This window comes from Pan troglodytes, chromosome X, assembly GCF_028858775.2.
Source record: "Pan troglodytes isolate AG18354 chromosome X, NHGRI_mPanTro3-v2.0_pri, whole genome shotgun sequence".
In the NCBI taxonomy this organism is placed as follows: Eukaryota; Metazoa; Chordata; class Mammalia; order Primates; family Hominidae; genus Pan; species Pan troglodytes.
The window spans coordinates 147,250,695-147,275,590 of NC_072421.2; the positions used below are offsets into that span (position 1 = coordinate 147,250,695).

The 24,896-nt window shown below is 40.3% G+C and overlaps 1 protein-coding gene across 3 annotated transcripts in view; it reads left to right on the forward strand.

The window, feature by feature from the left end:
• The first annotated feature begins 1,451 nt into the window (after positions 1–1,451).
• Positions 1,452–24,896, forward strand: part of TMEM185A (transmembrane protein 185A) — a 35,424-nt gene continuing 11,979 nt past the window's right edge. The window contains exons 1-3 of one of the 3 annotated variants that reach the window (XM_016944375.3): positions 1,452–1,727; positions 22,039–22,215; positions 24,650–24,857. In XM_016944375.3, the coding sequence (XP_016799864.1) occupies positions 1,690–1,727; positions 22,039–22,215; positions 24,650–24,857 (423 nt within the window). In that variant the 5' untranslated portion in view covers positions 1,452–1,689. The remainder of the gene's footprint in view (positions 1,728–22,038; positions 22,216–24,649; positions 24,858–24,896) is intronic. The other 2 variants (XM_009439759.5, XM_016944376.3) reach the window with 2 other exon arrangements.

The window sequence follows — 24,896 nt, forward strand, 5'->3', positions numbered from 1 at the left end:
CAGTATGGGCTGCAGGTTCAGCTAGACCCTGAGTTTCATCTGTGCTCCTTCACCCTTACTTGCTGGCTCGCTCAGGGCCTGTTATACAAGCTTCTCTGTGCCTTAATTCCTCGTCTGTATTTGAGTGTTCATTGAGAACCTCCTCTGGGCTACACATTGGACTTTACCCAGAGGATGGGAAAGGAAGATGGGTGAAAAAGTCTGGGACAGGGTCCTGGTGCTTCAGCAGATGAAAACTTGATTTGGGTTACTCAACCTTAAAATCAGCTCATATAATAATATCCATTTCCCAGTGGGTGTTGGGAAGCTTAATTACCACTTATGACATGTTTTTACGTTCTCAGAAGAAAGGTGATACATCAAGACTAAGTATGACTATCGCAATTGTGATTCTCTCAAGCTGCCCTTGGGGCTAAACAGTATAAAATTGTCATTTGTGAAACTCTGCTATTGCAACAAAGGATGACTATTATCCATAATGATACTAGACTAATGTTTAAGGCATTGTTGTGCTCATGAAAACTTAAATCTGCCCAAAGTGAAGATGGTAAACTAGGTCACCTGCTATGAGCTTGTCCTGCTCTTGGATTCCAAAAGCAAACAAAATCCTTGAGGAGGTTGACACCTGAAAGAGTACCAGATAGCAACAGCATTCTTTGTACACCTAGCATGTACCAGGCAGTGTGTTATGCACACGATCTCACTGAATCTTCCTAACACGCTTAGAAAAGAGGTTTTTATCATTTCCATTCTGCGGAGGAGAAAAACTGAGACTCAAAGATGTTGACTTGCCCAAGGAAGATGAACCTGGTACTTGTAAGTAGGGCAGCCTGGAGTGGAGGCAGAGGTCAGGTGTGAAGTGACCACAAAGTTTAGACAGGATCCAAGGAGGCTCTGAACTGGGTTAGAAAAATGAGGATGATTTCCACGTCTCCTGCTTGAATACCCCCCTGCGTACGAATAGGCCTGCTGCTAAGGGAAAAAGGGAACCCAGGAGGGGAAGGCGGTTGGGACGGGAAGTGACTTTGGTGCTAGGTAACTTGAGTTGGGAATAGCCAGCATATCTGGACACGCTGGCTTGGGAATTGGAAGGGAAGTTGGGACCCAAACTTTGGAGTCGTTGACAGATATGACAGGTGAAGCCTGGGATGACATCGCCAAAAATGCAACGTCTCACTCATTGTCACTACTCCCAGGGCTCAGTCGTCACTGGGGAAAATCTACAGAAGGTAGCGCGGGCCAAGGTGACAGGTGTCTGCCAAGATCTGCCCGCCAGACTCCCGGGCGGCGCGCTCCCTCCCTGCAGGCCTTCAGCCCGTCAGCATCCCCTTCCTCGGGGCCCTGCTCACTCCCAGCCTCCATCCCCCTGCCATCTCCTCCGCCGGTCGCGTGCGGACAGAAGGATGGGGACCTCTCAGCGAGGAGCGCTCTGGGCGGGGCTCCGGACGCATGCGCGGCCCTCGTACGGAAGCCCGGAAGGAGGGGCAGGGGGCGGTGGCTCAGGTTTCTCCGGGCGGCGGCGGCGGCGGCGGCGGCGGCGACGGCGACGGCAGCGGGGACGGCAGCAGTAGCGGGAGCAGCAGCGTGGACGCGGCTGGCGCTGGCGCCATGAACCCGCTGTAAGGCGCAGGCTGTGCAGCACGGGGTGCGGGGGAGGAGGAGGAGGACGCCGCGGTGAAGTTCTCCGCCATGAACCTGAGGGGCCTCTTCCAGGACTTCAACCCGAGGTAAGGCAGCGTCGTTGGCGCCCCCGGGAGTCCGCGCTGCGGGCTCGGGCGCGGGCTGGTGTTCGGCTCCGGGGAGGCTCGGCGGGCGAGATGCTGCAGCCCGAGGACCCGGGCGCCTGCCCGAGCCTCCCTGCGGGTGCAAGCGGTCCCCAGGCAAAACAGTCGGCCTCGGCGCCCGCCCGCTTCCCCCTCCCGTGCCCGGTGCTTTCAGCCCCTGCCCGGCCACGGCCGGAAGGGCCCGGCCGCGAGCCCCGTCCTGCCCCAAGGGAACCCCATTCTTTTCTGCTTGCTGTCCCTCATTGGTGTCCCAACTTCTTCGTCTCGGTTCCATCCTCTTCTGCGCCGCTGCGGGCCCTCCATTCTCCGCGTCAGGGCCGTCTCACTCGACCCAACACCCCTACCCCCACCCCAGCTGTTTCCTCCAGTTCCTCGCAGTCCTTGGGGTTTTCCTTGGGTTTATGCCCATCCCTCTCTTGTTTGCTTCTTTGTTGAACGGATACCTGAAACACTGTTGAATCCTTGGAGTCAGTGTCGGGGTATGGCAATACCTTATATAATGCATTTCTGGGTGAGCCTGATCATTTTCCATACTCATTTTCTCATCAGTCTTCACTACAAGTTTATTTGCAGGAAGTAGATATTGCTGTCCTTCTTTTCCAGATGGGGAACACCCAGTGGACAGTGTGGAGAAAACACTGGCTAAGCACTCAAGCGCCTGTCCTTGCACTTGCCCGACTGTTTTGTAACTGTTCTTTACCCCAGGCTGTGAGCTCCCTGAAGCTGAGACCATCTCCTGCTCATCTCAGTGTCCCCAGCGCCTCCCACCCACCGTATCTGGCACATAGTAGGCACATATAAAATGTTTGTGGAACTAAACTGAGCCCAAAGACTTGGATTGGAGACGAGGCCATATGTAACTGGGTGATTCTCTGCCCTTCTTTGGCCCTTCTGTAAAATGAGGAGTTGGCCTAACTGATCTCTTAAATGCACTACTCTCTGAAAGGAGTATCCGTTTCCCTTATTTGCCAGTTGGGAAGACGTGCTCAGTAAATATTTGTGTGCTGTAACCTATGCTAGGTGCTTTAGATGCTGGCGGTCTCAGCATGGGGTGAAGAAGGGCTTGTACACTTAAGATGCCTTACAGTACTGTGCAGTGCTGTACTGCGGGGGCCAACTCTGGGGACCTATGCCTTGGCTGCTTGTTGAGGATGAAAGGAAGTTTTACGGGAGTATTTGTATGTTGAGGGTGCAGTCTCCCTAGGGATGGTGAAATTTTAACTTGTGAGTCATTGTGACTTTGTATGTGCTCTTATTCCGCTTTGAGTTCATGTTCTGGTCAGGAGTGCCAGTGTCTCTAACACAGTGCAGACATTATCATTGTTGGCTTCGAAGGCATTGAGGAGGTAACAGAACTAACTGCAGTCCCTTCCTCTGCTGCATCAGGGGGTTAAGATTGGTCTGCAGGGTAGTAGGGTTGGTGCTGTGGCTGGACAAGCCATGTATGTCTTCTATTTGGAGATGGTGATAAGAAAGTTAAGTAAAAACTGAATTGTTTTGTGCCCTTGGGCAACTCACTTATCTATTGTTTTATCTGTAGAATGAGTATAATCTCTCAGTGGGGTAGGGAGGCCAATTAAAGATTGATTACGAAGTGCCTTACAAATAGAAAGCTACAGTGACTTGTTTGCAAGGTGACAGAGAATTCAGAAGCCTCAAGAAACTGCCTCAAGTGATCAAACAGGCTAACAGAGTTGCCAAAGCAAAATAGTGCTGCACTGATATTACCTTTAACCATTTTTTCCTTTAGCCCTTTTCCCCCCAAAAAAATTAGTATATGAAATTACAAGGAAATACCTGGTATCTAAGCAGATTTATAGTACTTATCAACATATTTATCAATCTCTTAATTCTACCTGGATTAAAATGTATTTCTACCTGAAAAGTTTAAAGGTCTTTTATACTGTGCCATTTTCCTGATTCATTGTTGCCAGAGGTAGTGAGTTCCTTAATTTTACAGATATTTCAAGAGGACATTGGCCAGGTATTATTGGTAAATCAGATTTGTTTTTTTAGCTGGTAGTGTTTCACGTCTCCTGAGCACTCCTAGTTTTTGACAGTGTGCTTTAGTTTCCTTCCATGCTGAGGAAGGCCTTCTCTATAGGAGAAAGAAAACTGAGGGGTGTACACAGGAAGTTACCTTATGCTGGGGACTCAAACCTTGATGCTACTGCTTTGCTCCCTGCCTCTATTTTTGAACCAATTCAACATCTCCCTCCTACCCCAGGACCTTGTCACACACTGTTCTCTTTACCAGGAATGTTTCCCTCTCTTTTCCTCTCCTCCAGACCTAGTGAACTCCTATTTATCCTCACTTGGCACTTGCTAAGGGAAGCATTCCTGACTTCCCTGACCAGATTTACTGCTCCCTGTTTCTACAGTTCCTGTAGTATTTACTACTCCTCCATCATAGTGCATATTTGTACCCTTGTGTCTGTCTGGATGCTTATTTGATTAATACCTGCCTCCCCCACTAAACTTTAAGCTCCATGGGGTCAAGGCCGTGACTGTGTCAGTATCGTAGCCTGCATACTTGGAATAGTACCTGGCTCAATAAATATTTGTGGAGTAAATAAGTGAATAACTCTCCAGAGCCTATAAGATAAATCTAGAGCTGCTGCTTTCAATCACTGCTTTCCCGGTGGTCTGTGGCCTGGTTCTCTTTCTTCTCACACTCTTCCCACCTTCAGAGTGCAGCCATTGCTTTGGAGAGATGGGAGAGAACATGGCACTAAGGCAGAATATGGCTATATTTACTTTGAAGAGCATGTCTTTGTCATAGAAATAGTCACTGTCATGGTGTGGTAGGTCCCAAGGCATGGGTCATGGCTCCAGATCCCCTTTCCAGCCTTTTGGATCTTGGTAAGTCTGAACCCACTGCTGCGTTGGCAAGGCTCTGGAAACTGTAGTGACAGAGAATGATTCACAAGTGTCAACACTCAGATGTACAGGGCTGCCAGCTGACCCACTCTACCTATTTCCATCTGGCACTGAACTGGTTGATCATGAACTTCTTTTCATAATTGCTTTTTAGTTATGCAGGTTAAGACATGCCGAAACAGATGTACTGGACCCACAAACAAGTCCTTCCTTGAATGCCTGAGGCTTCCTAACAGTGAAAGAGCCCTGTTCTTAGAATAGGCAAACTGATTCTGAGGCATTGTAGGTGGTAGGGATCTGGTAGTAGGTAGCATTAGGTGGGCTCCCGGCACTCACCATGGAGCCTTGAAATTTTCTGCTACTTTGGGGGAGTTGCTGGTTCAGAGAAGGCCCTTCCACCCTGGTAGCCATGTGGCACTGGAAGGCTGTGAAAACTCTGCTGGGCCTTCTTAGTCATCTGTTGTGAGCTCCTGATGGGAGTGTGGTGTATCCCTCAGGTGTGCTAGACTGGAACAAAGGCTGAGAAGTGTTGCTCTGGGGGTTCCAACTTGTGGGCATGGGGTACTGATGAGATCAGTAGTGTTTGGAGACTTCTGTATGCTCCATCTTCAAAAGACATTCTGGAGTCCATATAAGTTATCTTGTCTCTTGTTTGAAGTCAGGAAAAAGGAATGCGATTGCTGGTAATATAGTTCACTAAAGTCAGCTACCTGGCCTCTAACAGTTATTTGCAAAGTATATTATAACATTGATTCCTCAAACATCTCCTAGATTCCTATCTCGTGCCAAGTGATGTACTAGGTGCTCTAAGTACAAAAATAAAGGAATATAGTCCTCCTCTCAATGCGTAAGCCTAGTGGAAGAAGCAGAAATGAAAGGGAAATAAGAATTCAATAGAATATGAGGCATTACAGTGAAAGAAACCAAATGTCTTGGAAGTACAAATGGCAGAGCCACTAATCCTGTCTCGAGCAGGCAGGGAAGAGTCTATAGTGGAAATGACTTTTGAGCTAGATTTTGAATTGAGCTAGTCTTTTGAGCCAGACTTTTGAGCTAGAATTGTAGGGTTGTCATCAGACCAGAGAGTAGGAAGGGTACCTTGTGAGGAAGAGAGAGAGAGAGATCAGATTGTTACTGTGTCTATGTAGAAAAGGAAGACGTAAGAAACTCCATTTTGATCTGTACTAAGAAAAATTGTTTCTGCTTTGAGATGCTGTTAACCTGTAACTTTAGCCCCAACCCTGTGCTCACAGAAACCTGTGCTGTAATGAATCAAGGTTTAATGGATTTAGGGCTGTGCAGGATGTACCTTGTTAACAATATGTTTGCAGGCAGTATGCTTGGTAAAAGTCATCGCCATTCTCCATTCTCGATTAACCAGGGACACAGTGCACTGCGGAAGGCCGCAGGGACCTCTGCCCAAGAAAGCCTGGGTATTGTCCAAGGTTTCCCCCACTTGAGACAGCCTGAGATATGGCCTCGTGGGAAAGGAAAGACCTTACCACCCCCCAGCCCAACACCCGTAAAGCGTCTGTGCTGAGGAGGAGTAGTGAAAGAGGGGGGCCTCTTTGCAGTTGAGATAAGAGGAGGGCTTCTGTCTCCTGCTCATCCCTGGGAATGGAATGTCTCTGTGTAAAGCTGACCATTCCCATTCGTCCTATTCTGAGATAGGAGAAAACCACCCTGTGGCTGGAGGCGAAGTATGCTGGCAGCAATACTGCTCTGTTACTCTTTGCTACACTGAGTTGTTTGGGTAAAGAGAAACATAAATCTAGCCTGCGTGCACATCCAGGCACAGTACCTTTCCTTGAACTTATTCATGATACAGATTCCTTTGCTTACGTTTCCCTGCTGACCTTCTCCCCACCTGTTGCCCTGCTACGCTCCCCTCGCTAAGATAGGAAAAATAATGATCAGTAAATACTGAGGTAACTCAGAGGCTAGCGCTGGTGCGGGTCCTCCGTATGCTGAGTGCCGGTCCCCTGGGCCCACTGTTCTTTCTCTATACTTTGTCTCTGTGTCTTATTTCTTTTCTCAGTCTCGTCCCACCTGATGAGAAATACCCACAGGTGTGGAGGGGCTGGCCCCTTTCAGTATCTCAGAAGGGACAAAGTACACAAAGGCATGGGGTCATGATAGTGCCTGGTATGTTCAGGTAGTGAAGAGGTCCATGTGGTATGAGCACTGCAGATGACATGTGTCGTATGAATTAAAAATACATAGTTACTGCAAATAGTTTTTACAGGTTATTGTTTTTAAGAAAGCAGTATCTAATGCACGAGTGTACTGTCAGTACTGTCAATGAACTACTTACCACTCAAGTGACTGCTTATCTGTTGTTCTGTCCTCTCAAGCCACCTACAGTCAGAAAATGGTCTTGATTTTACTGATGTTGCTGTTAATAATAGCTGTGACTTCTTGAGTACCCACCACATGCCAGGCCCAATGTAGGGGCTTTGCATCCATTATCCATGATCTTTACAACAACCCTGCAAAATTAGGTATCAGCCTTATTTTAAAGTCTTGACAGCTTGTGACTTCCCTGAAGTTGCATAGGCAGGAAGAATCTAAGTCAACATTCGAATCCACGTCAGTCTCATGAAGCCTGTGCTCTTTCCTGCGTGCCATGCCATAGTTCTAGTTAAGTGACAACTCCTTTCCTCCATGACATTGTAGATCCAGTATGCTAAGGAACCCTCTATTTACAAATTGTAAGTGATTAAACAAAACAAACCTGTTAGTGGCGCTTATACATCCAAATGAGTGTTGTTATTCAAAGAGGTTACTTGGGGAAAGAGAATGTATAAACCTATTCCATTGTTCATACTCCTTGTTACTCATCTGGAATTCCCTTTAAAGTCAGTTTACATATCACATAAGAAGATCCATCTCATTGCTTTATGATCATCTATCATTTTCAACCAAAATAGTTCCACCTAGTTTGATCACACATCTTATTCACTAACCTTGGCTCTGACTGACTGTTTGCCATTTCCAAAATTTGAATCCACCCTCAGTGAAAATTTAGCACCATTTGGGATAGTCAGAAGATCAGACTGCAGGTTCTCAAGGTGCTTCCAAGAAGAAAGCTTCAAAGATGATTTGAGTAATGAAGTACCATTGGAATTACTGCATTGCCTCCCAAGGGGACTGGTTAAAGGAGAGAAATCTCATTTGAATGTATAATTTCCAGTTTTAAAAATATCATTCCTATTACTTGATAATTACACACACATTGTTCTTAGCTGTGTTCTTTGAGGGCCAGGATTTGGAGGTGCTGAATTACGTGCTGAATGAGTGGATGTTGGGTACAAATAGACATCTACCACTGGGAAGTCTTTGTTGTACAGGAGAGACCGTGGATTGAAGGAGTTTTAGATAGTTTCCTAGGACTCCAGAAGTTAAGCTTTTTAATATGGAGCTTGAGTTTTCTAATCATTTTGCCTGATATGTCATGCCTGTACAAGATGACTGGAATTTAAGACAAAAGCCTCGAACTCTGGAGATAGATGCTTTATAAGTGGAGACTCATACTTTGTCAGCTCCAACCTAATAGTGACAACAATGATTGCTAAATGAGATTATTACCTACAATGTGGCAGAACTTTTGTCTTTCGTAATACTGCTAAAGCTAGAATGGGTAAAATGTATCATTTACACAGTGCTTTCACATACCCTTGTCTTAATGAATCAGTATATGAGGAATCAGATGAGGAGACAGACCTGGGGGAAAATAACTCACCCAAGACCACACCGCTGATGAATGGCAGTTGAGGAACTTAAATGCAGATCTTCCTACTGGCCTGGGCTCTGCTTTTATTTGGCTTTTGTGCTTTTTTGTATCTACTGGTTAAATGCTCTTAAACATTTTTTATCTTAATAAAACCAGCTAAAGTCTCCACTAAAAGACTTTAAATTTGGTTAATAAGGTGTAAGAGGGGCAATTCCCTTGATAGTTTGTGAGTATGTCAGGTTGTCATTTGGAGCCATTCTGTCAAGCTTTAGACTGGGATGTGCCATCCAAAGTTTGTGTGTGTGTATGTGCCTGTGCGTGTGTACGTGCATGCAGGCATGTGTTAATGCGCATGTATGTGCTCCAGTGAAGCCAGCAGCTTCCACTGGAAAAAAAACTGATAGGTCTAAAAAGAGTCCAGCTGCATTCTTATGATATGCAGAAAACAGATACTAGAACTTTTACATTCAGAGTCATCATTCCTTTGCTAAGTATATTCTCTCTCTCCCTCCCTTCTTCCTTTTCTCCCTCCCTATTCTCCCAGCCCTGCAAAGTGGAGAGAGGGAATTTGAGCCTGAGCAGAAAGCTCCATATAAATTTCAGAGAGGATACTAGCTTTGGCCCAGGTAGCACTACTTAGTGATTCATCGTATACTAACACTACAGATTCAAATGAGAGTGGAATAAATCCATTCTAAAGGTGTAACTGGAAAAGTGAATTTTAAGAAGTAGTGATTAATTTTAAACCAGAACCCCCCATTTCTCCCAGGTTTGTGGAGAATTAAGCAGTCTATTTTTATACTTGGAATCTGGTCTGAATGTTTCTTGAAAAGTAACTCAAAGTAGTTTAGGCTATGACCATAAGTTATTTTTGTAAATACATTTTCTTATCACTGTATTATTGCATATTATTGTGTATTCTTTTGCAAATCAGGCTTGATATTTCCTTTTGGCTATGCAGTCACCTTTTAGACTTTGCTTGCAAATATATTGATATAGTTAGGATACTATTCTTTCTTTCCCCAACTAGGAGTGTGTATGAATTACATCTTTTGAACTTTCTGATTGTATTACTTTGTTTTACTTGATCAACTTTGTAGTTTAATTTTTTTAAAAAGCTAGCTGTTGGGATTACTGATCAGTTTCATTTTTATATCTATATTTCTACTTTTAGTTTTATTATTTTCATGTTTTGGCTTTTTCCCCAAATTTCTTAGAAACTCAGTTTACTAGTTTTCTTTTGCCTCTTTTTTTTTTTCTTTGTTTTCTACTTTTACTTAAACATTTTAAATGAACACATTTTCTCTTGAGTTTTGTTTTGGCAGCTGCCCAGGTATTTTTATGTTTCAATTGTATTTTAGTAACTCTACTAAACTGCTTAACAAATCAGTATTGAAAATGATCCATTTTTTGTCAGTTTTTTTATGAATTGTATAAAATGTCTACCTCTGGTCTCTACTGATTACAATCTACCTTACACACGCATATGCATCTTCTGTCACTCTTGTTGAGAAAATCTGCAGTGGCCCCATATTACCTATTAATAAATTCCAAGGACTTTACCTTGATATTCACATTCCCCTACCATGTTACCACAGCCAACTTCTGGCTTATTCCCCCCAGTACCCTTTCTCCTGTCTCTGCAGCACCCTACCCACCACGATTTATAGAAAGTATTCTGTGTGTTCCAGTCTGCTGGAATTGGAGAGGGGAGGATAAAGAGGGGATGAGCAATGGGTACAATAATCCAGTTAGATAGAAATAATAAATCTAGTGTTTGGTAGCACAAGAGGGCAAATATAGTTAATAATGTATATTTGCAAATAACTAAAAGAGTGGAATTAAAATGTGCCTAACACAAGTAAGTGATCAGTGCTTGAGGTGATGGATATCCCAGTTACTCTGATTTGATCATTACACATTGTATGCTTGCATCACAGTATCACATGTACCCCATAAATAGGCACAACTGTTTTGTATCCATAATAAATAAAAATAATTTTAAAAAATTGGAAAACATCTTATTCCCTTTGTCTGGAATTCCTTATTCCCAACTTGTTGCCCAGATTCCACTTCTCTTCCCATCTCTCTCAGGGAAATTAATCTTCCAAGTCCCCTAGTTTACCATATGTAGTTACTTGTTGATACATCATCTCCCTCTGTTCCTATTAGTCTGAGCATCTTGAGCGAACGCATTGTTGCTCCTTTTTATGTATCTCACACATTTCAGGCACTCAAATATTTTTAACAATTGTAAATTAGATGTGTGTTTATTGTGTATTGCTGCCCCATGATCCTTTTTTTCTCCCTGGAAAAACTATATATATGTAAAGCAAGTATGTTTTCTTGTTCTGCTACGTAATTATCTTCATATAAGCTTGCTGTTTTTTAAATCTTCTCGTTCTGCTACTTAATTCTCTTCATATAACCTTGCTGTTTTTTAAATCTACTCTTGTGTTCATTTCCGTATTTTCCTTAGGAACTTCGTCTGTTTTATCTGTCATGATTTAAGAGTAGCATGAGGAAGCCCACAATTAAAATATTTCTGTGTATCCTTAAAAAAGAAAAATTGTAAAATTATTTCCATATTCCATGGTCATGTTAGGTTTTTGTTATTTAGGTTTTCCTTATTAGTCCTTTTAGCATTTTAATACTTTCGGCTTTGAAATCTAATTTATCTAATTTTAAAGATAGTAAATTGTTGCTCTTGTCTTCATCCAGGCGTGCTAAACCTCTGTCATCTGATTTCTGATAGTTGGTTCGACTTTTGACTTTGGTTCCAAGCGTAACTCTTGAATGTAACAGATTTACTTTCTTAATCTAGGAAGCAACCTTTCTTTTTACAGAGCTGTGGTAGGCAGAATAATGACCCCCCAAGTATGTCCACATCCTAATCCGTGGAACCAGGGAATATGTTCTGTTACATGGCAAAGGGGAATTAAGGTAGCAGATGGAATTAAGTTTGCTCATCAGCTGACCTTAAAATAGATTATTCTGGATTCTCTGGCTGAGCCCAATGTAATTACAGGGCCCTTAAATAGAGAAGAGGGAGACAGAAAAGGAGGTCAGAGTGATTCAGTATGAGAAGAACTGCATTCTCCATTGTTGACTTTGAAGATGGAGGAAGGGGCCATGAGCTAAGGAATGTGGCAGCCTCTAGAGCTAGAAAAGGCAAAGAAACATTCTCTCCTAGAGCCTTCAGTAGCATAGTCCTGCTGACACCTCAAGTTTAGCCCAGCGAGACCCATATTGGACTCTGACCTCCAGAATTGTAAGGGTTATGCTTTTTAAACCACTAGGTTTATGCTTTTTAAACCACTAGGTTTGTGGCAGTTTTGAATGGCAGCAATAGGAAATTAATAAGAGAACATTCAGCTCATGTATACTTTTCTAACCCTAGTATTTGAATCATGAATTATATTTTGTGGGTCCTTTTGTAAGTTTATCTTGTTTTCTATTTTTCATGTAATAGACATAAAATTTTAAGTTTCCTTTAAATTATGTCAAAAACCACATAAAATAATCCCTTTTCCAACATTTAAAACATTTTGGTACTTCTCTTTTCTTTAGTTCCACTACTCTCTTTTTTTATTAAATAAGGAAACTGTTTTACAGAGGATAATGAAGTTAGCTTACAGCATTTACCACCCCCCCCCACCAATTTACTTTTTATTTATAGTCTGAAAATCCTTTAGGATAAAAATTACCTGTACATGTTATCTAATATATATATGAATCCTGTGTCGTCATTATCTTAGCATTTGTTAATGTTTGAATCCACTAATTTCTTTTTTAAATAGTCTGTTTTCAAGTCCATTGTTTCTGGTAATTATATTTGTAGCCACAGGCTTTAGTTGACAAATTGGTTCTGATTTTTTTAGATTTTGGAATATTTCCCTCTGCTTTAAGAGAGAAAACTTCTGCCTCTACTAATTGTGTACTGTAATTCTGGTGATAACTCCATTTCTATTAACTTGTGAATCCCGCTCCACCCCACCTTGACACAGGCTCTCTTCTTGTCCAAAGTCTAAGGGATGAAGTCATTTTTATCTTGGTTTCTTTAAATGTTCTGTCTTTCTTTGTAGCAGCTTATAAAAGCCTGTTTTTGTTTTCAAGTATTAATAATATTAGCTAATGTGTATTGAGTACGCTGGTTATCAGACTGTTTCCCACAGACCTTGGGAGTGGGCCTTGAGACCCTTTCCAGGTATCTGCAAAGTCAAAATTATAATACTAAGACATTCTTTGCCTTGGTCGACATTGGCATTGGTGGTACAAAAGTAGTGCATCAAACAGCTGGTGCTGGAGCACAAATCAGGACAGTGGCACCAGCTACACTAGTCTTCTGTCACTGGATTCTTCACCACCACGTGCTGGACTTGCAGTTAAAATAAAAATGCCAGCTTCACTTACGAATGTCCTTGATAAAGCAGAAAAATATTAATCTCATTTAATCTTGACCCCTGAATGCACATCTAGTTTAATATTCCATGTGATGAAATGGGAAGAATGCATAAAGGCCTGTTGTATGCTGAAGTGCAATGGTTGACTCAAGGAAAAACGTGTGTGCCTGAGTTACAAGCTGCTGTTTTCATGGAGTATCATTTTTATTTGGAAGGACAACTGACAGACAAGACTGTGGTTATTTGTGTTATGGTGTTTGGCAGACATTTTCTTGAAAATGCAGGAAGCCACAATAAACATACGTGTGCATGTGTCTTTATAGCAGCATGATTTATAGTCCTTTGGGTATATACCCAGTAATGGGATGGCTGGGTCAAATGGTATTTCTAGTTCTAGATCCCTGAGGAATCACCACACTGACTTCCACAACGGTTGAACTAGTTTACAGTCCCACCAACAGTGTAAAAGTGTTCCTATTTCTCCACATCCTCTCCAGCACCTGTTGTTTCCTGACTTTTTAATGATTGACATTCTAACTGGCACTATTCACAATAGCAAAGATTTGGAACCAACCCAAATGTCCAACAATGATAGACTGGATCAAGAAAATGTGGCACATATACACCATGGAATACTATACAGCCATAAAAAATGATGAGTTCATGTCCTTTGTAGGGACATGGGTGAAATTGGAAATCATCATTCTCAGTAAACTGTTGCAAGGACAAAAAACCAAACACCACATGTTCTCACTCATAGATGGGAATTGAACAATGAGAACACATGGACACAGGAAGGGGAACATCACACTCTGGGGACTGTTGTGGGGTGGGGGTTGGGGGGAGGGATAGCATTAGGAGATATACCTAATGCTAAATGACGAGTTAATGGGTGCAGCACACCAGCATGGCACATGTATACATATGTAACTAACCTGCACATTGTGCACATGTACCCTAAAACTTAAAGTATAATAATAATAAAAAAGAAAAAGACAAAAATACTATAATAAAAGATGCTTCTATGACACACACACAAAAAAGAAAATGCAGGAAGCAAAACTTCAAGGAAAACAACTCATGGTATTTTTTGTAAATGATAAAATTTGATCTTTCATGGGAAAACCAGAATTTTTGAAAAGTTGTATCTGCTACCATGAGCTTGACAACCTCCCAGTAATTAAAATATTTCTGATGAAGTTGGTGAAGATAGTAAGTAATGTGATTTTTTTTGCTATTGTATATGAAATGTGTCAACATTTGAAAGATCTTTATAACTCAGTAAACCAATATTTTCCAGTCGACCTACATTGCATTATACAATAATGCTGGGATAAAAGATTCATTGAAAGTATAAGAGAGACCAGTGGATTTCAGTGTAGCAGAGTACAAAAAGGTCATTGATACGATTTCAGATTCCACATCATAGTTAACCTTTAAGAAACTACCACTTGTTGAGTTTTAGTGTCCTGTTGAAGAACATCTACCATTATCTGAAAGAGCTATTAAAATAGTTCTTTTCTAACTACAGATCTCTGTGAGGCCAGATTTTCTTTGTATACTTGAACCAAAACAATGTATTGCAACAGAATGAATGTAAATATAGATATTAGAATCTAGGTGTCTTCTATGATATCATACATTAAAAATTTTGCTAAACCGTAGAAACAGTGTCACTACTCTCACTAAATTTGTGTTGGTTTTGGAAATGTTTTTAAATAATGTTATTTATGTTAGTATGTAATGTGTTTATTATTACCTTCGAAGAGTAGCTATTTTTTCAATAACAACTGTATCGTAAATATTAAATACCAATAGGGATAACCCATATCAACCAGAGCTCTTTGGGATCCTCAGTAAGTGTTAAAACTGAAAAGGAGTTCTTTTTAAGAGTTAAACGTCAAAATTTTTGATACTAAAAACTTTGAGAGCCACTGATTTAGTGCTTTATACAAAGCACTTGTTATACTCATTATCTTATATTCGTAGCCACCTTATGAGGTACATATTATTGCCCTAACTTTATGGGTAAGAATACCATGACACAATGATGCTATGTATATTTTTTTAGCAACCCCTCTGAATCTCATGATCTTCCCAGCGTAGTTTTCTCTCTGGGAGGCTTGCTTCCAAGTTTAATTTTGTAGGTCCAGTCTTCTTACAACCCTCCTCCCTTTTTTCCAATCGAAGTTTCTTATGTTATTTTTCATAGTACAAAAACAGTACACGTACCTTACAGAAAACTCAGATATCATAAGCAAAAGAGTATAAAGACTATCCTTAATCTTCCCGAGTGGAGACCTGTTAGCTGCTCAGCGGATATTTATTCAGATGCTTTTCTAAACATGTTCATTTATCAGTGTAAAGCCAGTATAGTATAATACTCAATTAGAAGGATTTTGGAGTCAAATGGTTTGACTCCCAACTCTGAGCTCTTAGACAAGTTATTTAACATCTGAGCTTTCTGTTCCTTATCTGTAACCGCACTGATCTGTTCTTCTGTGTCTAGAGTTTTGCCCTTTCCAGAATGTCAAATAAGTAGCATTGTACACTATCTTGTGTTTTCCATCTGAATTATTTTACTTATAGTGCATTTTAGATTCATCAATGTTGTTGTTGTCATCCATAGTTTGTTACTTGTTACTGCTGATTAGTATTCCATTGAACGGATATATCAAAATTCGGTTAACCATTCACCAGTTTATGGATGTGTGAGTTGTTACCAGTGGCAATTATGAATAAAGCTTCTTTGAATATTTGAATACAGGCCTTTGTGTGGACATACGTTTTCCTTTTTCTTGAGTAAAATACCTAGGTGTGGGATTGCTGGGCCATAGAATAAGTATACACTTAACTGTATAAGAAACTTCCAAAATGTTTTCTAAAGTGGCTGTACTATTTTGCATTCCCACCAGCATATATAAGAGATCTAGTGTGTGTGTAATCTTATCTCATTGTGGTTTTAGTTTGCATTGTCCTAACATCTGAAAATACTGAGTATTTTTTGTGTGCTTATTTGCTTTTTGTATGCCTTCTTTGATGGGATGTCTCTGAATTTTTTGGCCATTTTAAATCGGGTTGTTCACTTATTTTTTTAGTTGTAAAAGTCCTTTTTATATACTGGATACAGGTTACTTTGTCAGATACGTGTTTTCAGAGTATGGTCTCCCAGTTTGTGGCTTGGCTGTCATTTTCTTAATGATAGGTATCTTTTGGAGAGTAAGAGTTTTTCATTTTGGAGAAGTCCAATTTCATATCCCATCTAAGAAATGTTTGCCTAACCCTAGGTTGCAAGTATTTTTTTTTCATATGTGTTTTGGACATTTTGTAGTTTTGTGTATGACATTTAGGTCTATGATCCATGTCACATAAATTTTTGTATATGTTATAAGGTTAAGAGTCAAGGTGTACTTTCCTCATTTATCCAGTTGTACCACCATTTATTGAAACATAATTATTTCTCCATTGAGTTGTTTTGGCACCTTTGTGGAAAATTAACTGACTCTATATGTATGGGTCTGTTTTCCAACTCTCTAGTACGTTCTATATATCTATTCTTATGCCAGTACTACATTGTGTTTATTACTGTAGCTTTATAGTAAGCTTTGAAAGCACGTAGTATAAATTGTACAACTTTGTTCTTTTTCAGAATTGTTTTGCCCGTTTTATGTCCTTTGCACTGTCATATGACTTTTAAAGTCAGTATGTCAATTTCTACAGAAGAACCTGCTGGCTCCCAATTTTCGCTGGGATTGCATTGATTCTTTAAAATAATTTGGTTAATTTGGTGTGTGTGGTAGGCTAAATCATGGCCCACAAAGATACCCACTTCCATGGAACCTGTTAAAGATCTTGAGATCACATGGACACAGGAAGGGGAATATCACACTCTGGGGACTGTGGTGGGGTGGGGGGAGGGGGAGGGATAGCATTGGGAGATATACCGAATGCTAGATGACGAGTTAGTGGGTGCAGCGCACCAGCATGGCACATGTATACATATGTAACTAACCTGCACAATGTGCACATGTACCCTAAAACTTAAAGTATAATTTAAAAAAAAAAGATCTTGAGATGATGGGGTTATCCAAGTGGGGCAATAAATGCAATCAATCACAGGTTCCCTTAAAAGAGGGAGATAATATTAAGAGGAGAAGGCAGTGTGGTGGAAACAGAGACAGAGATTTGAAGATTTTATGCAGCTGGTTTTGATGATAGAGGAAGGGGCCATGAGCCAAGGGAATACAGCTCTGGAAACTGGAAAAAAACAAGTAATAGATTCTCCCATAGAGTCTCCAGAAGGAGTAGGTCCTGCTGACATCTTGATTTTAGCCCAGTGAAACCCTTTTTGGACCTCTGGCCTCAGGATAATAAATGTGTGCCATTTTAAGTCACCAATTTTGTGGTAGTTTGTTACAGCACCCATAGGAAACTAATACACAGAGGATGTAAATCTTAACGGTATTGAGTGTTGTATGAACACAGTATATGTCTCCATTTATTTAGATCTTTAATTTTTCTTGGCAGTTATGAACTGAATGTGTCCCTTTAAAAATCACAAGTTGACTCTAGTCCCCAATGTGATGGTATTTGGAGGCGGGGCATTTGGGAGGTGATTAGGTTATGAGGGTGGAACGCTCATGGTTGGAACTAGTGCCCTTATAAAAAGAGACCAGAGAGCTAACTCACTCTCTTTTCACCATATGAAGGGTATTGAGAAGTCTGCCATCTGCCACCCAGAAGGCAGCCCTCGCCAGAACCCAGCCATGCTGGCATCCTGATCTCCAACTTCCAGCCTCTGGAACTGTGAGGAATAAATTTCTGTTGTTTATTAGCTTCCCCACAGTCCTACCAGTGTTTTGTAGGTTTCAGTATATAGGTTTTGCATATATGTTGTTACATTTATCCCTAAGTGTTTTATATTTGTGATGCTATTGTAAATGGTGGATTTTTTCATAAACTTTTAATTTTTGAATAGTTATAAATTTATAGGAAAGTTGCAGTAAATGATACATATTTTTAAATTTCTGTTTCCAATTTGTGATAGCTACTATATAGAAATGCAATAATTTTTGTACATTTACCTTGTATCCTTCAATTTTGTTAAATTCACTTACTAGATCTACTAGCTTTTTTGTAGATTACTTAGGATTTCCTACACAGAATATCATGTTGCCTATAGATAATGACAGGTTTACTTCTTTCTTTTAAAACTATATTCTTTTAATTTCTTTTTATCATCTTATTGTTGTGGCTAGGACCTTTAGTACAATGTTGAATAGATGTGTTGAAGTGGACATACTTGCTGTGTTTCCTGTCTTAAGGGGAAAGTATTGAGTCTCTCACCATTAAGCATTATAACTGCAGGTTTTTCATAGATGCTCTTCTATTCCTAATTTGTTTAACACTTTTAACTTGAATGGGTAGCAAATTATGTCAAATGCTTTTTACACAACTATTGAGATGATCATATGATTTTTCTTTTTCAGCCTGCTAATACCACGAAGGTTGCTAACTGATTTTCAAATGTTAATCCAAGATTGCAAGCTTGCAATCCTAGCTAAACCACACCTAGTCGTAATGTAGTATCCTTATATATTGCTGAATTCAGTTGGCTAAAATCTTTTGAGGATTTTTGCATCTCTGTTCATGAGAGATATTGGTCTGTAGTTTTCTTTCTTTGTCAGTTTTGTTATCAGGGTAATGCTGGCTTCATAAAATAAATTGGGAAATGTTCCCCCCTCATCTTTTTTGCAAGAGTTTGTGAAGAATTGGTGGTATTTCCTCATTAAATGTTTGGTAGATTTTGCCATGGCCTGACATTTTCTTTCTGAAAAAGGTTTTAACTAGAATTGCAGTTTCCATGTCTTTGTTTCAAGAAATTTCCTGGCATAAAGTTGTTTATAATATCCCCTACTTATCCCTTTAGTATTATTAGGATTTGTAGTGATATCCCTGTTTTCATTCTTGATATTAGTAATTTGAGCCTACTCTTTTTTACTGATTATTCTGGCTGTAGATTTACCAATTTTCTTACTTTCTCAAAGAAACTGCTTTTAGTTTCGTTGATTTTTTTCTCTAATCCCTTTTTACTGTATTTTATTGATTAATGTGCTTACATTTATCATTTTCTTCTTTCCATTTACTTTTTAAAAATTTCCTTCCGTTTCTTACATGGAGGTTCCTTACCTCCATGTTCTTTCTAGTTTCATAAGATAGAATCTTAGATTATTGACTTGATATCTTTTCTAATGTAAGTATTTGATGCTAAAATTTCCCTTAAGTACTGCTTTAGTGTATCTCACAAATTTTGGTATATTGTGTTTTTGCCTTTAGTCCAAAATATTTTTCAATTTTCTTCATAGTCTTTGACCTATGGATTATTTCGCAGTGTGGCATTTAATTTTCAAGTATTTTGAGAATTTTCCAGATATTTTTCTATTGTTGATTTCTAGTTTGACTCCATTGTGCTTGTTTACTTTGTATGATTTCAGTCCTTTTAAATTTGTTGAGCTTTGTTTTATGGCCCAGAATTCAATCTATCTTGGTGAATGTTCCGTGTGTGTTTGAAAGGAATCTGTACTTTGCTTTTGTTGGGAGGAACTCATTAATATTAATTAGGTCAAGTTGGTTGATAGTGTTGCTACAATCATATATATCCTTAGTAATTTTCTGTTTATGTGTTCTATTAGTTACTAAGAAAGGAATGTTAATTTCCATTTATAACAGTTTGATTTTTTTATTTCTCCTTTTAGATTGATCAGTACTTTCTACATGTATTGTGAAACTTTGTTATTAGGCATATGACAAATTGACCCCTTTATCATTATGAACTACCTCTATTTGTCCCTGGAAATAGTCCTTGTTCAAAAATATACTGTGTCTTATGTTGTGGTAGGCAGAATGCCCCACCCCCACAAATACACAGATACCCAGGCCCTAAGCCCTGAAACCTGTGAATATGTTATTATTTTACATGGCAAAGGGGACTTTGAAGCTATATTTATTAGCATTCGTTTCTGCTGTTACCATGACAAATTACTCTCAGTTCTTTAGGTCAGAAGTCCGGGTACAGCACAACTCAGATGGGTCTTCTGCCTAGTTTCACAAGGTCAAAATCAAAGTGTCAGGAGGGCTCTATTCCTTTCTGGAGCCTCCAGGGATTAATCTGCTTTCAAGCACATTTGGGCTATTGTCAGAATTTAGTTCCTTGGGGTTGTAGGGCTGAGGTCCCGTTTACCTTGCTGGCTGTCAGCTGCGAGTTATTCTTAGTTTCTGAAGCCTGCCTGCATTCCTTGGCTCATGGTTCCTTACCTCCATGTTCAAAGCCAGAAGTAACAGGCTGAGTCCTTCTCAAGTCTGGAATCTCTCTGACTTCTGCCTCATCTCTCTTCCACCACATTTCTCTGACTTACTCTTCTGCTTTCTTAAGGGCTCATGTGATTACACTGGGCACACCTGGATAATCCAGTATAATCTTCCTATTGTAAAGTTAGCTGATTAGTAACCTTAATTCCATCTGCAAAGTCCCTTCACAGTATTACTCAGATTAGTGTTTGATTGAATAATCAGGGGACAGGAATCCTGGGAAACTTCTTTAGAATTCTGCCTACCAACCACAGTTATGGACCTTAAAATAGGGAGAGTAGCCTGGCTTAACCAGGTGGACTCAGTTTCATCACATGAACTCTTAAAAGCAGAGAACTTTCTCTCACTGGAAGCAGAAGCGATATGGCAGAAGTAGTGAGAAAACATCCCAAGCATGAGAAAGATTGAATATGCTATAGCTTGTTACTGGCTTTGAGATGTAGGGGCCTATTTACAAGGACCCAGGAGAGGCCCCTGCTATCTAAGATCAGCTGCTGCGTGACAGCAAGCAAAGAGACACATACCTCAGTCCTACAACCACAGGAAACTGGATTGTGCCAACAACCTGAATGAGCTTAGAAGTAGATTCTGCCAGAGTCCCCTGATAAGCATTCCAGCAACAGACATCTTTATTTCAGCCTTGTGAGATTCTGAGTAGAGAAACCAACCAAGCCCGTCTGGCCTTCTGTCATATAGAACTGTGAGATAATAAATTTACGTTGTTTTAAGCTGCTAAGTTTGTGGTAATTTGTTACAGCAGCAATGGAAGACTAAACAGATATTAATATAGTCATTCCAGCTTTCTTTTGGTTAGTGTTTATTTGGTATAACTTTTTCTTTCCTTTTGCTTTTAATCTATCTGTGTCTTTATAGATAGATAAAGTGGGATTCTTACAGACAGCATATAGTTGTCTTGCTTACTTATCCAATCTGATCATCTTTGTCTTTCAGTTGGCCATTTATATTTAATATAGTTATTGACAGGGTTGAGTTTTAACTGTTTTCTTGCTGCAGCCTGGAAACTGCCTCTGATCTGCAAACTGGGGCAATAGTAGGGTTTACGTCCTTTATTTCCTCCCTCTCACCTGTTCTCCACTGCCTGTTGTCAATGTCTGAAAACTGTTCTTTTGTAGACTGTATCAAGTTTCTTATTTAGGCGGGAAGGTAAATTATATTCCTATTATTAAGTCAAGGCTGGAAATAGAGGTCCTCAAGAGTATAATTTCTAATTATTTCAAGGACATCCTCTGTAGCAATTCCCTTTTATATGAGACGTGAGCATGTGTGTATGTGTAATTTATTCATTCATGGAAAGTATAATACATACACTAAAATGTTCATGCCATATGAATATGACAGATGGCTGCCTTTTTAGAAATAGAATCAGTTAGTGGTAGAACTTGACCATTTTCAGAGCATGTCAGCCTTTTCCAGTCTCTGTGTCTTGGTATAGCTAGTTCCTTCTGCCTGGAATACTTCCTCATCTCACTTGCTTTCCTGCCTGGCAGCTTCCTACTTGCCCTCTGGAACCAGCTCTAGGGTCACCACATCTCTGCTTCTGAGTGCCTCCTCAGACACAGTCTGTATTTCCTCTTCCAAGCTCTCATCACAAACATTGTGCTGTATTATACGTTTCTGTGTGGTCTTCCTTCTATGAGGAAGCCTTGGAAAGCAGGAGACTTATTTTAGTCTTCTTTATGTTTCTTTTATTCCCAACACATTATGTCTGCCCCATAGACCTTTTCAATAAATGATTGTTGAGTTAGTGACTCCTTTTACATGCTGACAAATGTGGCTCTTATTACTCCCCATTTCAGTATCACATATTTGTAAAAGTGAATCCTTCTTAATCGTTTTACTTTTCTCCTAGTAAATTCCTCATCTATGCCTGTCTGCTGCTGTTCTCTGTGCTGCTGGCCCTTCGTTTGGATGGCATCATACAGTGGAGTTACTGGGCTGTCTTTGCTCCAATATGGCTGTGGAAGTTAATGGTCATTGTTGGAGCCTCAGTTGGAACTGGAGTCTGGGCACGAAATCCTCAATATCGGTAATACTGCTTTATACAACCCATTGGTCTCTAGCATGAGGGAGCAATATCTTGACTTTTCTCACTTTTGATGAAGTAAGGACCATTTTATTTTCTGCCTATCTGGGGTCTTAGAACTATAGTATAAGCTAACAGATCTCTTCTGTGTTTTTGAAAATTTAGTCTTTGGTATGTATTTTCTTACAAAAGCAGTACCATTTGGGGGTAAGTTGCCAGCCAGCTCACAGATGCCTGTATAATCCAAAATGCACCCAAAATACAGAACTGGTATGCCATACTAGACTAAGCAGCATGAAACCACCCTGTTTTTAGGAAAAGACACTCATATTATGTTTCGTCATGAAAGATCTTTCTCCAATACAGTTTTGGAACTGGGGCTCCCCTTGTCCCACCCTCCTAGTCCCAGAGCTTTAGGACTATTAGCAGTGTAGGGGAGGTGGCTTGACCAGGAGACCATGAGTCCCTGAGACAGCAGCTGGGGAATGAGGAAAGTCAAAGATTGGATGCCGAGAAGGAAAGCAGAGCCTTTGGGGGCAGGGGAGAGGGGTACCTTTTACCGTTTCCAACTCTTGCCCTCCCTGCTGTTGGATGCCTCCGCTGGCCCAAATTCCTGGGAGTTGGCTCACGCCAGCATGCAACCTGCTTGTTGCTGGGACCTGCGAGAGGCTTTCCCTTCTCTGCCACAGAGACTGTAACTACATAAAGGGAAAAAGGGGGACTTAAGACTGGGAGGCTATTATGAACCTCCACTGGGAAGATGAGGAGTACAGGAATTCCCAGAAGGCAGCTGCTCATGTGGGAAAAGTGTAAAGTTGAAACTACCGCACCTTTTTTTTTTTTGAGACAGAGTTTCGCTCTTGTTGCCCAGGCTGGAGTGCAATGGTGTGATCTCGGCCCACTGCAGCCTCCACATCCCGGGTTCAAGTGATTCTCCTGCCTCAGCCTCCTGAGTAGCTGGGATTACAGGCACCTGCCACCATGCCCAGCTAATTTTTTGTATTTTTAGTAGAGATAGGGTTTCACCATGCCAGGCTAGTTTTGAACTCCTGACATCAGGTGATCCACCCGCCTTGGCCTCCCGAAGTGCTGGGATTACAGGTGTGAGCCACCACGTCCGGCCACTACATCAACTTTTTAAATTTTTGTTTACTAAATATGAAAATGATTCAGATTGTGTAAATTACATATCACATACATGTCTAAGAACTGTAAAACAGTTACACAGAGAGCCTTGGCAGGTGAGGGACATTCATGTATAGCTGTTTCAGAGTTCTTAGATTTTTTTTGAAAGATTGATGACCTGTGTGGCTGTATGTGTTTTATTTTTTTATGAGATATTTTCAGATATCTAATATTAATTGCTTCTCAAAGAATGCAAAGTTAAATAAACATTTAGGTTCTACTAATTGATATTTAGAATATATTCAAACTTCTCTTTGTTGGTCTTATTTAAGATGTTTTGAGCAAGGAAAGGAATTGTGTATGTGGGGTTGAATGTAAGGAATGTACAGGCGTGGTCATTCTCATGTTAACATTAACCAGTGGAACATGGTTGGGTCCTACAGGAATAACCTCTGATAGCATTTTCTCTATGATCTAACTTCCGGTGTATTTGTCACCCACAATACATGTATATCATAAATGTTCATCTGTATTTTGAATAAACATTGTAGGCCTTTCAGATGCATTATAGAGCCTTTTCCTGATTAGCGGCCTTACCATTGCTCAATTGTAGATCTGTTAAGGTTATTGTGCATGATACTTAGCTAATTAAACTGATTTTGTTTGAGAACAGTTTTAACTCTTGTTCTTCTTTCTCTTTCATCTGCAGGTGTTAATTTATCTTAATGGAATAGAAAGGAAAATGAAAATCATGTATACGTTTTATTTGCATTTAAAAATAGCACCTAACAATAGTTACTACTATCTTGAAATATAACTGGCACTTGTTCATAGAACTAGAGTTATTTTTATAATATTGTGTGAAGGGTGGTTTACATGGTTTCTTGAAAAATGAGGATCATGAGACTTAAGGGGTATTTGCCTGGTTTTAGCAGCAGAAGCAAATCAGCTTGAATAATCTTGGAAGTAACTCTTGTTGTTGAATTTAAAGATGTGAACAGAAGTGTTTATGTACATTGTCAGGGAAATAAGAACTGGCTATTACTTTTGAGAATATCCTTATACGGTTAAAACATTAAATTCTGGTTTGGTTGTAATGTTCATTTTGTATTATGTAGTAGTTCTTCGATGTTTCAGAGATTGCCTACCAAAGCTTAGGTTTAAGTTAGCTTTCTACCTGATTTCCCTTTGCTTTTGTCAAATTTTCAAGTAAAATTCAAAGTATCAATATAAGTTGGTATTTGCCCTGAACTGCTTGCTTATAGTGGAGATTCTGAACTGAGAGTGTTTTCTTCTTCTCTCCCTTTTTTAGAGCAGAAGGAGAAACGTGTGTGGAGTTTAAAGCCATGTTGATTGCAGTGGGCATCCACTTGCTCTTGTTGATGTTTGAAGTTCTGGTCTGTGACAGAATCGAGAGAGGAAGCCATTTCTGGCTCCTGGTCTTCATGCCGCTGTTCTTTGTTTCCCCGGTGTCTGTTGCAGCTTGCGTTTGGGGCTTTCGACATGACAGGTCACTAGAGGTGAGATTTCATATATTTAAGAATGTTTTCCACTTTGCG